Source organism: Bombina bombina, chromosome 11 (genome assembly GCF_027579735.1).
Source record: "Bombina bombina isolate aBomBom1 chromosome 11, aBomBom1.pri, whole genome shotgun sequence".
In the NCBI taxonomy this organism is placed as follows: Eukaryota; Metazoa; Chordata; class Amphibia; order Anura; family Bombinatoridae; genus Bombina; species Bombina bombina.
The window spans coordinates 85,266,562-85,283,543 of record NC_069509.1 but is presented as its reverse complement, the minus strand read 5'-3'; the positions used below and the strand labels follow the sequence as shown (position 1 = coordinate 85,283,543).

Here is a 16,982-nt window from a genome sequence, read left to right as displayed (position 1 = left end):
GCAACACGGCTTTACAAACTCCCAGGATACCCCAGACGAAGGGTCTACATAGGATCCGAGCTCAAGGAGGTGCCACCAAGTGAGCAGCGGTTACAGCTGAGAAGGGAATGAGAAAGCAGCTTTTACCTGTAACTGCCTGAAGTTTTCTAAATATCTAAATATATTTGTTCTAACTGTTTAAGTGTTGATTTACAATTACAGTTTGGACACGCCACAGTCCGGGCATATTTCTGGACTTGTTGCTCTTTATGCTCAATTTTTATTTTATGTGTTGTCTGGCCAGAAATGAATTATTTTAATCTGTATATATAATTGAATGTGTTTAGCCCTATACGATCTGCTAGAATCCGGTCTATTCACACAGTTTTTACTGATTTATTTTATCTGTTTAGCTGATTCTATCTGTTTGTCTGATAGCTGCATATATAAAGGTATTTTATTATAAATAAACAAGGCTGATTAGCAATTTATTCATATAAACTGATAACATTAAATGCAGTATTTATCTCTCTCCTGGTAGAGTAAACACATATCTTTATGACGGTATATCCCAGTATTGGGGTTATATAGGCGTACCTGAATACATTTTTTGATTAAATCTTAACAATTACCCTGGAATAAAAGACACAGTACCTGGGAAAATTGAGATTCAACCGGAAGCCATCAAACCTTTCTCTGGGCGACCCAAAGATCTATTATCTGATAGAACATAACAAGACGGAAGAACTGAAGACTGCGAAAAAACTTCTGTCCAATTTATACAGTCCTGGAACAAATCAGACAGCAATAAGCTTATGCCCAGGATAGAAAGGATACTGTGTTCATAACTAGGGAACTGTAAATTTAAATTCTCCCGATGATTGACATAAGCTACAGATGTGACATAGTCTAATCTGAAAAAGAGAAAATTTCCTTTTCAATGGAGGCCAACTCTGAAGGGCCCTTTAAAACTTCAACAGGTAACCTCGCCTCTTGAGGAAACCAAACTCCTTATGCATTCTGAGACCCCTTGACCCCTACCCATCCTGAAAAAAAATTGCGTCTGTAGAGATTACTTTATATATTTTTTATATTGATTTATATATTTTCCTAACCGTTATCAACGGCAAAACTACATATTATACTAACATTATGACTGTGGCTAGCTTTATCTGCAGACATAAGCCCAGATTTGGTCCTCTAACTAAGGCACACAATGGGTGGAGTTTGACTATTGAGAAACAATTGCATGTTTATCTGTCTCAAACATGTTTTTGGGGTAAACATCCAAAAGAATGCCACAACATCATTTGTACTGATATACAAAAATACTTATTATAGATAGGTAATTTCAAGTATGCTGTAGGGCACAAAAAAAAATCTTAAATAAAACTTAAAGGGACAGTCTACTCCAAAATGTTTGTTTAAAAAGATAGATAATCCCTTTATTACCCATTCCCCAGTTTTGCATAATCAACACAGTTATATTAATACGCTTTTTTACCTCTGTGTTTACCTTGTATCTAAGCCTTTTCAGACAGCCCCCTGATCACATGACTTTTTATTTATTATCTATGGACTTGCATTTGATCCAATTTGCCCAGTGTCTGCCACAAACCACAGGTGTTAGCACAATGTTATCTCTATGACACACATGAACTAGCAATCTCCTGTTCTGAAAAGCTAATAAAAAAAGCATGTGATAAGAGGCTGTCTGCAGTGGCTTAGAAACAGGCAGAACATTTGAGGTTTAAAGGTTATAAAGTATATTACTATAACAATGTTGGTTGTGCAAAGCTGGGAAATGGGTAGTAAATGCATTATCTATCTATTTAAACAATAACAATTCTGGTGTAGAATGTCCCTTTGACATTTAAAAAAATGCAATCTAAAATGTCAGCAAGAAATAACAGAAATCTGCTGCTCGACAATTTTAAAAACACATCTCTGCCTGGTTTGTATGATTTAGTAACTATATTAGAGAGTGATACTAGATAGCTAGAAATATTGGAGTGAAAATAGGAGGCAAATTGGGGTATAATAATCGTTTGATTATAGTGCAAACTCAGCACTTCCGTAAATTTAAACCCCTAGGATTAAATAAGTGTTCGGAAAAGTTTCCCCTCCCTTTTAATTACCACTCCCATCATTACCTTTTGGGGTAGAGTAGGTTTTTTTTCCAGATAGCCTTTTTTTTTGGGGGGGGGGGGGTACTTGTAGAATGGTGGGGGGGGGGGGTTTCTTTGAAAAAGAGCTAAGACACTTTAGGGCAATGCCCTACAAAAAGCCATTTTGAGGGATATTGCTATAGTTTAGTGCCAGTATAGTTTTTTATTTTGCATTGTTTTTTAAGTGGGTTTTTAGAATAGGCATAACTGTTTTTGTTTTGTTATTTTTGGTCATTTGTTTTTTTTCTGTAATGTTATTTTTTGTTTGTTTCTGTAATGCTATGTTATATTTGTAAATAAGATTTTTATTTTAAGGTAAGGATAGTTTTCGTTGGGGGGGTAACTTAGGGCGTGTTAGGTCAGGGGGTTAGCTGGTTAGGGGCTTTAGATGTTAGTGGAGTTAAAGGGACACTCAGGTTTTATTACATTTTATGATTCAGATAGAGCATGTGATTTTAAACAACTTTCCAATTTACTTCCATTAAAATAAATGTGCACAGTCTTTTATATTTACACTTTTTGAGTCACCAGCTCCTACTGAGCATGTGCAAGAACTCAGACTATACGTATATGCATTTGTGATTGGCTGATTGCTATCACATGGTACAGGGGGAGTGGAAATATACATAACTTTGAAATGTGTTAGAAAAGAATCTACTACTCATTTGAGATTCAGAGTAAATGCTTTTGTATTGTCTTGTTATCTTGCATTTGTTGATTGTTGCAAATCTGCTGTGTTTACTGGTCCTTTAATAAAGTAGAGAGGGCTTTTTGGTGGGCTATGTGATGGTTTAGGGGTTAATAGAGTAAGGCCTTATGGTGATTTGGGTTAGCACGCAAGTATGTGTGTTAGGTTTTTTCCACTTTTCTCTCTCCATTGAAGTCTATGGGGGAGTACGTTAATGCAATCACAATATTCTAATCTCTTCTCTTCGCGCATGTCAAGTTAGTGCGCAAGTGAAAAATATTTAGTTTCAACTTGTAATATGCACCCTACCTGACGCACGAGCAGGAGCGGTAATTACCACTCCACTTGTTATGTAGTCCTAAATGTATAAAAGTATGATTTGCTTACATATATATGCTAAACAAGCTCATAGGAAGTAAGGAGAGAGGGTAAGAAGAAGAGGGTAGGAAGGAGAGAGGGAAGGAAAGAGAGAGGGAGGGAAGGAAGCAGAGAGGGAAGACCTAAAGGAGAGAGGGAGGGAAGGAAGGAAAGAAGGAGAGATGGAAGGGAGGAAGGAGAGAGGGAAGGAAAGAGAGAGGGAAGGAAAGAGAGAGGGAAGGCAGGATGGAAAGAAGGAATAAGAGAGGGAAGAAAGGAGAGAGGGAAGGAAGAAAAGAGGGAGAGAAGGAAAGAGGGAGGGAAGGTAGGATAGAGAAAAGGAGAGAGGGAGGGAAGGCAGGGCAGAAAGAAGGAAGGAGAGAAGGATAGAGGTAATAAAGGAGAGAGGGAAGGAAGGAAGGAAGGAAGGAAGGAAGGAAGGAAGGAAGGAGAGAAGGTAAGACAGAAAGAATGAAGGAAAGAGGGAAGGAAGGAGAGAGGGAAGACAGTCAGGAGATAGGGAAGGAGAGAGGGAAGGAAGGAAGGAGAGGGGGAAGGAAGGAAGGAGAGGGGGAAGGAAGGAAGGAGAGAGGGAAGGAAGGAAGGAGAGGGGGAAGGAAGGAGAGAGGGAAGAAAGGAAGGGAGGAAAGAAAGAAGGAAGAAGAAGAAGGAAAGAAATAAGGAAGGAGAAGGGGAAGGAAGGAAGGAAGGAAGGAGAGGGGGAGGAATGTGAGGGGGAAGAAAGGAAAGAAATAAGGAAGGAGAAGGGGAAGGAAGGAAACAGGGAGGAAGGAGAGAGGGAATCTCCAATCTTTCGATCTGTCTTTAGCTATCTCGCCCCCTCTTTCCTATTCTTCCTCTTCTCTCTCTAAACTCTCCATTCCCACAGTCTCTTTCCTATATCTCTCCTCTCCCAGTTTTTCCAATTTCTCTACACTTTCTCTTTCTGTCCTCTCTCCATCCCCCATCTGCCTCCCTTACACTTTCTAATTTTTCTCTCTCCACTCTTTTTCCCTTATCTCTTCTCTCTCTCTTCCCAATTCCAGTGCTCTTTACCTTCTTTATATCTCCCCTCCCACTCTCATCTCTTTCCACTCATTTTCCATTCCCTCCTCCCCCTCCTCTTTCCCTTCTCTCTCTCTTACCATCCTTTATCCTCTGTCTCTCTTCCCCTTTTATCTCTTCACTCCATCTTTCCCTCTTGTATCCCCCCACTCTCCCTCACTTCTTCTTTCTCTTCTCATTATTACCTCGAAATTTGTTAAACAAGATCTCCAGAACAAAAATGACAACCAAGTATACAATACAGAATTTCAAATAGAAGAGTTGCCAAATTTTTAAACTTTTCTTAAAGGGGCAGTAAATCTAGAAAATGTTGTATAATTCTGCACATAGTGCAGAATTAATCCAGAAGAAAAATAGGTAGTAGTCAGCACCAAATGAGAGGGCTCACTATAGAATAACGATCACCTATACCTCCCCTCACTTGTTCCATAGTGCAGAATTACATAACATTATATTAGCGCTAGCTTAATACAACATAATATTGCAGCCATAATTTATTATAAACTACAGTTTTTCAGACCGTCGCTCCTTGCTCTTCTGAGCGGGTCTGTTTTTTTTCTTCTAAGCGCATTAGGGCAGCTGTCTACTCACAGCCGGCCAGATTGCGCCATTAAACTCAATGTAGCTCGCTCCCGCTCTGGTCTGGTAGCAGGAGCGAGCTACGTTGAGTTTAATGGCGCAATTGGGCCGGCTGTGAGTAGACAGCTGCCCAGATGCGCTTAGATGGCTGGAATATTATGATGTATTAAGCTTTTTTTAAAAAAGGGGGGACAAAAGGGGAGGAGGGGGGAAAGATATAAATGAAACCTAATATCTCAATTCTACTGTAGTCTCCCACAGCGAAATCCCATCTATACATTGAGCAATATTCCTCATAACCAGTCTTGACTAATCCAGCCAGCTACTAGGAAAATGTTCAGCATATATATTTAATTGAACATACTCAGAATTTCTTAAAGGCTTAACTAGTTGTCTTTGAGCAATAGTTGGAATTGTTTTAATAACCTCTATCCATTTTTAAAGTCGTTTTCTAATTGAGTGCTACTTGAATTTTGAAGCAGAGATTGTTCTTATGTATTTTGGACTATCAATGCTTTTTTAAATTCTACAAAATTAGGAGCTTTATGTGAACTCCATGATCTTAAAATAAGAATTTGGGCAATGAAGACCATTGTATTAATTAAACTGTAATTCGAGTGTAGTCCAGAATATGTAGCCAAAAAAACCCACATTTATTGGGGTCATATAGAAATCCAATTGCAATTCTATATTCATCCAATAACCAATTTTCACCCAAAAGTGGACAATTTTTGAGCATGCCTAGAAACAATGAAAAATATCTGTGTTATTGGCACAACATCTTGTACATCGGTTAATTGTTTAATACCATCTAGACATTTTGGGGCATATTTATTCATATTTATTATGATCATTCATGGAGAGAGCGTTCAACACAGCATACAATGAAGAGATGTTATAAATACCAGTTTGGTATAATTTAATTTTAGGGGTTATATTTCCCAAAGACCAATTTGGGTTATATTTTTGTTTCAACCCAACAATATAATGTCGTAGCAGCAGATATGAAAAAAAAAATCTTTCTGAGGAAGACCAAATTTAAGACGGATATCAGAGAAGGATTCTACAGACAATTCAGATCTTATAAATTGTTTAATCCATTTCAAACCTTTATTTTCCCATTCTCTAAAGATTATGTTAGAATAACCAGGTAAGAAGTTAGGATTACCCCTAATTGGGAGGAATTCGGATGCATATGGAGGTATGTGGCATTCTAGGCAACATTTCTGCCAGGCCAGAATTATATTCTTAAAAGTTACTAGATTGGAAACATTAGATGGTAAATCAGTCAATGGGCAGTGTATGATCACTTTCAAGTCAAAAGGAGCTATTAAATTAGATTCACATCGTAGAAAGGAGATGTGTTCTTTTTCTGTAATCCAGTCTTGCACTATTTTAATTAAAGCTGCTAAATTATAGTGTCTTAGATTGGGGAAAGCCAAGCCTGCCACTGTTCTTGGGTTCATTAAATGCCTTATTGCTTTACGTGTTCTGGCTCCTTTCCATATAAACCTGGTACAAATTTTGTTGAATAAACGGATATCTGATTTATATAAAAATAATGGGATGTTTTGGAGTAAATATAGTATTTTGGGAAATAGAATAGTCTTAACTAGCATAACCCTATCTTATAGAGATATAGGTAAGTGCATCCAGTCCTCTAATATTTTTTTTTTACAATCTTTAAATACTTTCAGGAAATTTAACTTATACCAATCTTAAGGATTATTACTTAAAATGATTCCTAAATAGCTAATTTGGGATGTCTCTCTAAATGGATGAGTAATTTTATTCTGGTCTGGTTTATAAATCCATAAAAGTTCAGATTTAGATAGATTAATCCTGTAGCCTGCAATAGCTCCACAAAGTTGAATGTCAGCTAACAAATTTGGGAGACTCACTCTAAGATTACTTAGATACAGAAGTAGATCATCTGCATACAGTGATAATACAGGTTTTTTCCACCTATCTGGATACCACTTAAGTTTTGATGAAGAAGAATCGTAAGGGGTTCTAGTGGAAGATTAAAAAGCAGTGGTGAAATTGGGCAACTGTGTCTGGTGCCTCTTTCTTGGCTGAGACGATCAATAATCGAACCATTAACAATAATCGCTGATGTCGGGTTTCTATATATCAATGGAATGCAATGACTTAACTGATCTGTAAAACCAAATTGCTCCAAAGTAAAAGAAAAAAAGTGGTCCCAACTGTTATAGTCAAATGCTTTCTCTGCATCTAGTGTTAGTATGGCTAAATCTGTTGTACTTTTACTTTTAGAATGTTTAAATTTATTCCAAAAAAATCCATTGTTAGCATTACTTTGCACATATTTTTTTACAGGATTCTGACCTACCATAAAGCCAGCCTGATTCTTGTGAATTATGTTGTTTAGATGAGGTTTAAGCCTATTGGCCATAATGGAGGTAAGAAGTTTGTAGTCACAGTTCAATAATGAAATTGGTCTGTAGAAGGCCGGTGATTCAGGATCTTTATTTTTCTTTAACATAAGTGAAAAATTGGAAGCTGCAAAGTAGGGCAAACATTTGGCGTTATTATAATAAAAAAAAGAAATTAATTTATAAAGTATGGGAGCAATTTGGTCCTGCAGGATTCTGTAAAACTCTGAAGGAAGAGAGTCTGGTCTGGGTGCTTTATTTAATTTAGCTGCTTGGATCCCATCTAGAATCTCTTTTTAAGGAAATAGGGCTATTTAACTTCTGCATGATGTCTAGAGAAAGTTTAGGTAATGTTATTTTACCCCAAAATGTATATTTCTAGTCCGATGGTACCGTGTCAACTTTGTAGAGATCCTGGAAAAACTTAAAGAAAACCTTTTCAATATCTAAATTGTTTGTAAATCTATCTTTACCACTTGCGATAGAAGTATTAACATTCTTACCTGTAGTCTTAGTAATCTAAATATTTTACCGATCTACCCGCATGGCCCCCATATAGCGCCCTCTGTCTTAAGTCCTCTTGGGCTACTTTTTGTTCTTACTGTTTTAGCGTTAATATATATTTCAACCATAGTGCCTTAGTTTGATTAGCTATATATGCATTATAGGTATTTTTAACATTATTGGATAGTTGGATTTCTTTAAATCTAATTTTTTTCTTCAGCTGGAGTAAATACGCTCTAATATCAACCTGTAATACTGCCTTGGTAGATTCCCAGAAGGTTTCAACCTTTTCTAAGTATGCAGAATTAAAGTTATATAATTCTCTCCATTTGTTTCTAAGCCAATTCTGAAATTTTATATTATGCACTAGATATTTAGGAAAGAAAAAACTATTTAAACCACAGGGGTTGAAATGCACTAGTCCTAAATTCTAATGAAATTATAGCATGATCTGAGATTGTGATATCTTTAATATCAGTTTCCAGATTAAATCCAGAAAGTGCATCTGATTTCAGGAATATATCCAATCTAGAAAGTGATTGTTGTCCTTTTCGAGGCACACGTATAAGTTCTCAAATCTGGTTTGTGGACACACCATATGTCCTGAAGCCCAAGTTTGGAACAAAATTTCTGTAATATACGCTGTTTCCTATCTCTCTTAATCTGTAGTTTTGGACTTAATCTATCAAGATTGGGCATGGCTATTCTAATCATATCGCCTGCAATTACTATGTTTTGACCAATATATTTCAATAATTTGACTGCCAACTCATTCCAAAATTTAAAATCTACCATATTTGGACTGTATATGTTACACAAAATAAAGCGAGTTTTATTAAATATTATCTCTAGGATTAATTAGCGACCTCCAGGATCTATATCACAAGCCTCAATTTTGTAGTTTAAATGCTTATTAAAAGAATTGCCACACCTCTCTTACTGCCATCATATGGAGCGGCAATAACCTCCCTGACCCACTAAATTTTTAGTTTAGATATCTCTGAGTCTTTTAAATGAGTTTCTTGGATCATTGCAATATCAGGCTTATAACGGGCAAGTTGTTTAATGACCATCTTTCTCTTCATCGGGGAGGTTATGCCACCCACATTCCAGGATAAAAATCAGTGGTTCAGTTTTCAATAAAAAAAATTAAGTGAGATAGGAAAGGACTGAGGAGGGGGGAAAGAAGGAAAGAGGAAAAAATACAAGAATAAAATCGAATAAGAATTTTACGCCAAATCATTATGTCCTAATTTCCATTTTGTGGAGTTAGAATTGAATTCATTCCAAACCAACTGATCTACAGAAAGTTATAGCTTCAGTTACATTATTCAAGAGTTTAGTATTTCCATCTCTTAAAACAATAAGTTTGGAGCTGGATATGTAAGTCTTATATTAACGTTAGCTTTCATTAGTTTGAGGAAAAAAGGGGACATTTCTCGCCTTTTAGACAATGTTTCATTTGAGAAATCCTGAAACAACATAATCTTATGTTGATCAATTAAAAATGGGTTAAGTTTTCTGTAATGTCTGAGGTATAGAACCTTATCTTGAAAATGTAGAAATGTAATAATAATGGGTCTAGGTTTACTCTTACCATCCTGATCGGATCAAACTGGGACTATTCTATGCACTCTTTCAATCTGGAATGGTTGAGAAGTTTGTTGGATTTTTAGAAGTTGCGGAAGGCTAGAGGAAGCAAAGTGCATAAGGTCCTGATAGTTAGGTATTTCTGGGAGGCCAATAACGCTGAGGTTATTACGTCTGGATCGATTCTCAGATCCTCTACTCTAGCTTGAAGGGCAGATATTAAATTAGAGTGGGATGTTATAATGGGGTCTTGCAAGTTAAACATGTCCTCAAATTCAAAAACTCTAGCCTCAGCTAGCTGTGATGGAAATTGTCTCACTTCAATTGTTAGCCCATTAATTTCTTGTTTAATTTCTTGTTTGAAAAGGTCAAATTGAGGTGTAATCATTTTGGCTATTTCAGACACTAATTCCAAGATATCATAATTAGGTATATTTAGGAATGAAAAAAGGAGCACAAGCAGCGGTTTCAATGCACATAACATTTATTTACAAATGCCAAACATAGCGCCATAGCGCTCAAAGTGAAGAAAAGAAAAACAACACGTTTGTCAAACAGAACAAAATCGTGAGAGGGGATAACACACCCCGGGGTAAATACTGACAAAAATCAATAGGACTAGCTTAAAGAAACAGGTATACGCGTTTCAGCTTACAGCCTTACTCATTACCGGTAATGAGTAAGGCTGTAAGCTGAAACGCGTATACCTGTTTCTTTAAGCTAGTCCTATTGATTTTTGTCAGTATTTACCCCGGGGTGTGTTATCCCCTCTCACGATTTTGTTCTGTTTGACAAACGTGTTGTTTTTCTTTTCTTCACTTTGAGCGCTATGGCGCTATGTTTGGCATTTGTAAATAAATGTTATGTGCATTGAAACCGCTGCTTGTGCTCCTTTTTTCATTCCTTGTTCGCATTTGACCGGCCCATAGTGTAGCACAGCAGCAAGGTTTTGCACCAATTCAACCTGACCGCATTATCACGCCCTTCACCTGGGATACAAACGGAAGGAGGAGCTACCCACCGCAGCCGTCAGAGTTCACTCAGGTTTACCGCAGGAGCTGGATACCGATTGAATTACATGTCCAAAACATAATAAGGAGGACTGATATTCTACCACAATGGACTGTCGCTCAGGATCCAGCAGCACACAGGTATGAGTTGTGGACTCTTGGCATATATATATTCATTATATTCACTAGACATCTAGTGTGTTTGCATTTTTATATTTGTGCATTCAGCGGAGGCATATGAACCTCACCGGTCTAAGTTTGAGGTAGGGAATACTCACTGGACCTGGTCATTCAATCCTGTGAATTTCCAAACATTACACACATTGTGATTTTGGGAGCTAGCTGACTAACACACTGCTCTCAAGTGGATTGACACACTTCACCGTGGTTACTCTCTATCTAAGTGACTTTTCCCTTGTTTTTCTGCTCTAGGTATATTTAGGGTCCCTATATCTTGTAAAGTGTCTGTGCATGTATCTACTTGTTTATTACTTACTTGGTGAGTTGTCTTTACACTGAGATATATATATATATCTCCATGAACACAGCCCTTATATAATAGTGAAAAACCAAAGCCTAAACGTGCAAAAGTGGATAAAGAAAATAAAAGTATAAATATGGTAATATAGTTTAAATCAAGTATCTAAAGGGTTAGTATTCTCATTTAGAGAATACAAGTTGTTACAAGTCTAAAGTAAGTAGTATATTACAGTGTTAGTACTTAAGGGCTCGCCTAAACTGGAGGCTATATTAATTGAGCCATTATTAGTAAAATAATACCATGTTTGTATCTTAAACAAAGCTTATATAAAGTGAAAGTTTTGGTACTTTACAATCGGTACCATCTGAATACAAATCAACTTGTGAATCATGAGTACATGCAAATCTATTAGAACACACAAACCAGTGGGGAAAAAAACCAAAACAGGATCAGAAGTATTGAAAATAAGTGATATCAGTGTGGTTAAAGGGCCATAATTATGAGTCCCCAAGGAACCCACACAAGGAAAATTAAGCACTTTAAGTAGTTGTTTGAACAGTAGCCTACTGTAAAACCTTCCTAGCAAATATATTTATGCAGTCTAGAGTAAAAACATTTCTGACATATAGAGGATATAAACATGGAGAAAACAGGTGCAACCAAATATTAGTGCAGTTATATGACCATATCCGTAGATACCCAAAGAACCCACACAAACATAAACAAGCACCTTAAATAGCTATTTGGGCAATAGCCTTCTTTTAGGCTCTTATAAGAAGCACATTTATAGAATATAATAATTATACCCTGTAGAAAATAATATAAATAAAGCAAATGCAACAAGCTTTTTGAATTATTCTCTGGGTATCTTAATCTTTGCCCTGTCTCTCAGTCTTTTAGCTTTCTCTGAATGAGCACACTGGAGATTATTTAGCAGAATTTATTGAGGAGTAAAAGGTCTTTGACCAAAATCCCAGTAAGGATCTGATAGTATGTTTGAAAGTATGTTCTAAGTTGTCATGGACAGATTCCTTGCACCAAGAACTTGAGGTCTAGAAAAAAAAGACCTCTACACTGTCCAAAACAAATGGTGAACATGAGGAAAGGGCTGGCAGTATCCAGGTCAGATATAACTGATATAAAGGCCAGGAGGCAAAAGTACCTTAGTGGACCAATTAAAAGGGACCTTCTGTTTGCTCTGTATGGGGTCCACGAGATTTACTCGGCTCCCTCAATGGCGTTAACGCCCACACCAAGACTCCCAGGGTGTCACTCCTTACATGAACCAGGCCGCACCTTCAGTTAGAGCTCAGCATATCATGCCCATCCAAGAAAGGCAGGATCTTTTTTTAGCACGGTAAATGAGCAACAGATAGAGCAAATCATTTTGTGCAGTTCTGTTATTCTGACATCTGCGCTTCTAAAAGCAAAACATGCACAGAACACCTCCTGGGTACCTTACAGTCATTATACTTGAGTGATTCCCTCAGACTCCCGGGTCCTTAGCAAGCCGCTGCACAGTTAAGTCACAGACCCCTCTTTCCAGGAGTTCAGGCAGTTTCCAGTATGCCGACCAATGGGAGCCGCAGGATTTGCCCGTCCCCCTTCGGATCGGCGTGTGCGGCAATGGGTAGTGACGTCTGCAGGCACCGACTGAGGGATCCCCACCTCACCTCCACGTACCAGTCTTCCAGTCATGATAAAAGCACCAGATAGAAATCAGTAGGTTTGGAGGATTTTATAGGTTAGTTGGAGATGCTTTAAACATGAAGCAGTGCTGTCTTTGAGGCTTCCGATACACGGATTCCAGGAATCCTTCTTCAAGACAAGACAAATCTTAACTGGCCAAGGAACGCTGCGTTAGCCAGGTATTGGTAAGGTTCTCACTTTGGGAGACACGCAGAGTTGAGGCACCTGCAGCACCTGTTGGCTCCGCCCCCAACCTGAAACCCCTAAATCATCTAGGCTGGAACTCTAGTGTATGGTTAAATAACAAACGTATGTGTGTGTGAGGGCGGAATCCTGCTCTGTCTTAAAATTCCCAGACCTATTTGGGGTCCAGCCTGCAGGAGTCAGGTACATATTTTGGGGCTGATTTATGAAGCAGTCAAGCTGCTTATTCTCCGGAATAAGGAGTTAATAAGCAGCGATCATAAGACCGCTGCTCCCTAACTCGTCCACCACCTCTGAGGCGGCGGACAGCAATCATCCCGATCAGATACGATCAGGATCACCCCCTGCTAGCGGCCGATTGGCCGTGAATGTGCAGGGGGCAGTATTGCACAAGCATTTCACATAAAATGCTTGTGCAATGATAATGATAAATGCCGACAGTATATGCTGTCCGCCCAACAGTTGATAAATCGGTCACTTCTCCTCTATACTCTATAATCTGTTACTGCTTTACCACGTCACTTGTATTATTTTCCCTGTGTCTGTTATACGTAATATTGTGAACCATGGTCACCAAATCGCTATTGTTATAATCTGTTAAAATTATTATAATCTGCTGCTATAGACAATAGGTTGGGGTCGTCACGTGATATACTACTCCTCTATATCCTATACTGTTATGTAACATTGTTCTTCTACTTACCGTACAGCTGTCGTGTGTATTCATTTCCATAAACACACCGAACTTCTGTACCTCTTACATGTAATATTGCGCCCCATAATCACTAAACCGCTGCTATAGCAGCTACACTGCTATGGAAATACATTAATGGTAATATACATAATACGGTAATGTATAACATTATACAGTAATATATAGCATTGTACGGTATCTGCATGCAACATGCTGCTTATAGGAATTGTTTTACTAACCTGTATAACTGTGACATCTGCGTGTGTAATTAATATGCTGCTCTTATATGTTTGTCACTGCTCGTATACACCAAGGCTCCTTATATGAAGTATAAGTATATATGAAGCCCTATGAGTTATCATGTTGGAATTTTATTTATTTATTTAAAAATGTCTGTTCCGGACAATTCCAGGTTTGCTGAATAAGAATGCCCTGCCAGTAAAAATGCTATACCCACCCTAGATTTTTTTGGGTTTCTATGCCCATGGCTATAAGGAACTTGCACATAAATATGGACATGTTTTTTCCTATCTAGAAATGTCAGGATTATCTTATGGATTGTGGTATGTGGAGTATGTAACTTACCGACGGTTTGCTGACCAACCAGTAGGCTTGTTCTTGGCATTCTATAACAATCCGGTCACCTTTTCTTCTTTGCTTAGCTGCCCTGTAAGTGAGAAAAAAAGCCTTCATAATTAAAAAGTAAAATCAAACTGCTAGATTACGAGTCTTGCGTTAGCCTTAAAAAGCAGCGTTGAGAGGTCCCAACGCTGCTTTTTAACGCCCGCTGGTATTACGAGTCTGGAAGGTACAGGTGTACCGCTCACTTTTTTTCCACGACTCGAGCATACCGCAAATCCCCTTACGTCAATTGCGTATCCTATCTTTTCAATGGGACTTGCATAACGCCGGTATTACGAGTCTTGGAGAAAGTGAGCGGTACAGCCTCTCCTGTCAAGACTGATACCACATTTAGAAGTCAGTAGTTAAGAGTTTTATGGGCTAACGCCGTAACATAAAACTCTTAACTAAAGTGCTAAAAGTACACTAACACGCATAAACTACCTATTAACCCCTAAACCGAGCCCCCCCCCCACATCACAAACAGTTAACTAAAGTTTTTAACCGCTAATCTGCCGATCGGACATCGCCGCCATTTCAATAAATATATTAACCCCTAAAGCGCCGCACTCCCACCTCGCAAACACTAGTTAAATTTTATTAACCCCTAATCTGCCGTCCCTAACATCGCCAACACCTACCTACATTTATTAACCCCTAATCTGCCACTATATTAAATGTATTAACCCCTAAACCTAAGTCTAACCCTAACCCCCCCTAACTTAAATATAATTTAAATAAAATTACTACAATTAAATAAATTATTCCTATTTAAAACTAAATACTTACCTATAAAATAAACCCTAAGCTAGCTACAATATAACAATTACATTGTAGCTAGCTTAGGATTTATTTTTATTTTACAGGCAATTTTGTATTTATTTTAACTAGATAGAATAGTTATTAAATAGTTATTAACTATTTAATAACTACCTAGCTAAAATAAATACAAAAGTACCTGTAAAATAAAACCTAAATTACAATTACACCTAACACTACCACTATAATTAAATTAATTCCCTAAATTAACTACAATTAACTACAATTAAATAAAATAAACTAAAGTACGAAAAAAAACTAAATTGCAGAAAAAAAAATAATTACAAGAATTTAAACTAATTACACCTAATCTAATCCCCCTAATAAAATAAAAAATCCCCCCAAAATAATAAAAATCCCTACCCTATACTAAATTACAAATAGCCCTTAAAAGGGCTTTTTGCGGGGCATTGCCCCAAAGTAATCAGCTCTTTTACCTGTAAAAAAAAAATACAATCCCCCCCCAACATTGAAACCAACCACCCACACACCCAACCCTACTCTAAAACCCACCCAATTCCCCCTTAATAAAACCTAACACTAACCCCTTGAAGATCACCCTACCTTGAGACGTCTTCACCCAGCCGGGCACAAGTGGTCCTCCAGAGGGGCAGAAGTCTTCATCCGATCCGGGCAGAAGAGGACCTCCAGATGGGCAGAAGTCTTCATTCAGGCGGCATCTTCTATCTTCATCCATCCGGAGCGGAGCGGGTCCATCTTCAAGCCAGCCGACGCGGAGCATCCTCTTCTTCCGACGACTCCCGACGAATGAAGGTTCCTTTAAATGACGTCATCCAAGATGGCGTCCCTTGGAACAGCCAATAGAATGCGAGCTCAATCCTATTGGCTGATTGGATCAGCCAATAGGATTTTTCCTACCTTAATTCCGATTGGCTGATAGAATCCTATCAGCCAATCAAAATTCAAGGGACGCCATCTTGGATGACGTCATTTAAAGGAACCTTCATTCATCGGGAGTCGTCGGAAGAAGAGGATGCTCCGCATCGGCTGGCTTGAAGATGGACCCGCTCCGCTCCGGATAGAGGAAGATAGAAGATGCCGCCTTGATGAAGACTTCTGTCCGTCTGGAGGTCCTCTTATGCCTGGATTGGATGAAGACTTCTGCCCCTCTTGAGGACCACTTGTGCGCCGCTGGGTGAAGACGTCTCAAGGTAGGGTGATCTTCAAGGGGTTAGTGTTAGGTTTTATTAAGGGGGGATTCGGTGGGTTTTAGAGTAGGGTTTGGTGTGTGGGTGGTGGGTTTTAATGGTGAGGGGGGTATTGTATTTTTTTTTTTTTACAGGTAAAAGAGCTGATTACTTTGGGGCAATGCTCCGCAAAAAGTCCTTTTAAGGGCTATTTGTAATTTAGTATAGGGTAGGGATTTATATTATTTTGGGGGGCTTTTTTATTTTATTAGAGGGATTAGATTAGGTGTAATTAGTTTAAAATTCTTGTAATTATTTAATTTTTTTCTGTAATTTAGTGGTTTTTTTCCTGTACTTTATTTAATTTAATTGTAGTTAATTGTGGTTAATTTAGGGAATTAATTTAATTATAGTGGTAGTGTTAGGTGTAATTGTAATTTAGGTTAGGTTTTATTTTACAGGTACTTTTGTATTTATTTTAGCTAGGTAGTTATTAAATAGTTAATAACTATTTAATAACTATTCTACCTAGTTAAAATAAATACAAACGTGCCTGTAAAATAAAAATAAAACCTAATATAGATGTAACTATTAGTTATTTTGTAGCTATCAGGGTTTATTTTATAGGTAAGTATTTAGTTTTAAATAGGAATAATTTATTTAATTGTATTTATTTTATTTAGATTTATTTAAATTATATTTAAGTTAGGGGGGTGTTAGGGTTAGGGTTAGACTTAGGTTTAGGGGTTAATAACTTTATTATAGTGGTGGCGGCAGATTAGGGGTTAATACATTTAATATAGTTGCTGCGCCGTTGGGGGCGGCAGATTAGGGGTTAATAAATATAATGTAGGTGGCGGCGATGTTGGGGGCGACAGATTAGGGGTTCATAAGTATAATGTAGGTGGCGGGGGTGTCCGGAGCGGCAGATTAGGGGTTAATAATATTATTCAGGAGTCGGTGATGTCGGGGGCGGCAGATTAGGGGTTA

General features: G+C 37.8%; 1 protein-coding gene across 1 annotated transcript in view; it reads right to left on the bottom strand.

The window, feature by feature from the left end:
• LOC128642128 (regulator of G-protein signaling 11-like) overlaps window positions 1-16,982 on the bottom strand; it is an 801,065-nt gene that overhangs the window by 269,602 nt on the left and 514,481 nt on the right. The window contains exon 8 of the mRNA XM_053694807.1: window positions 13,990-14,071. Within this exon, the coding sequence (XP_053550782.1) occupies window positions 13,990-14,071 (82 nt within the window). The remainder of the gene's footprint in view (window positions 1-13,989; window positions 14,072-16,982) is intronic.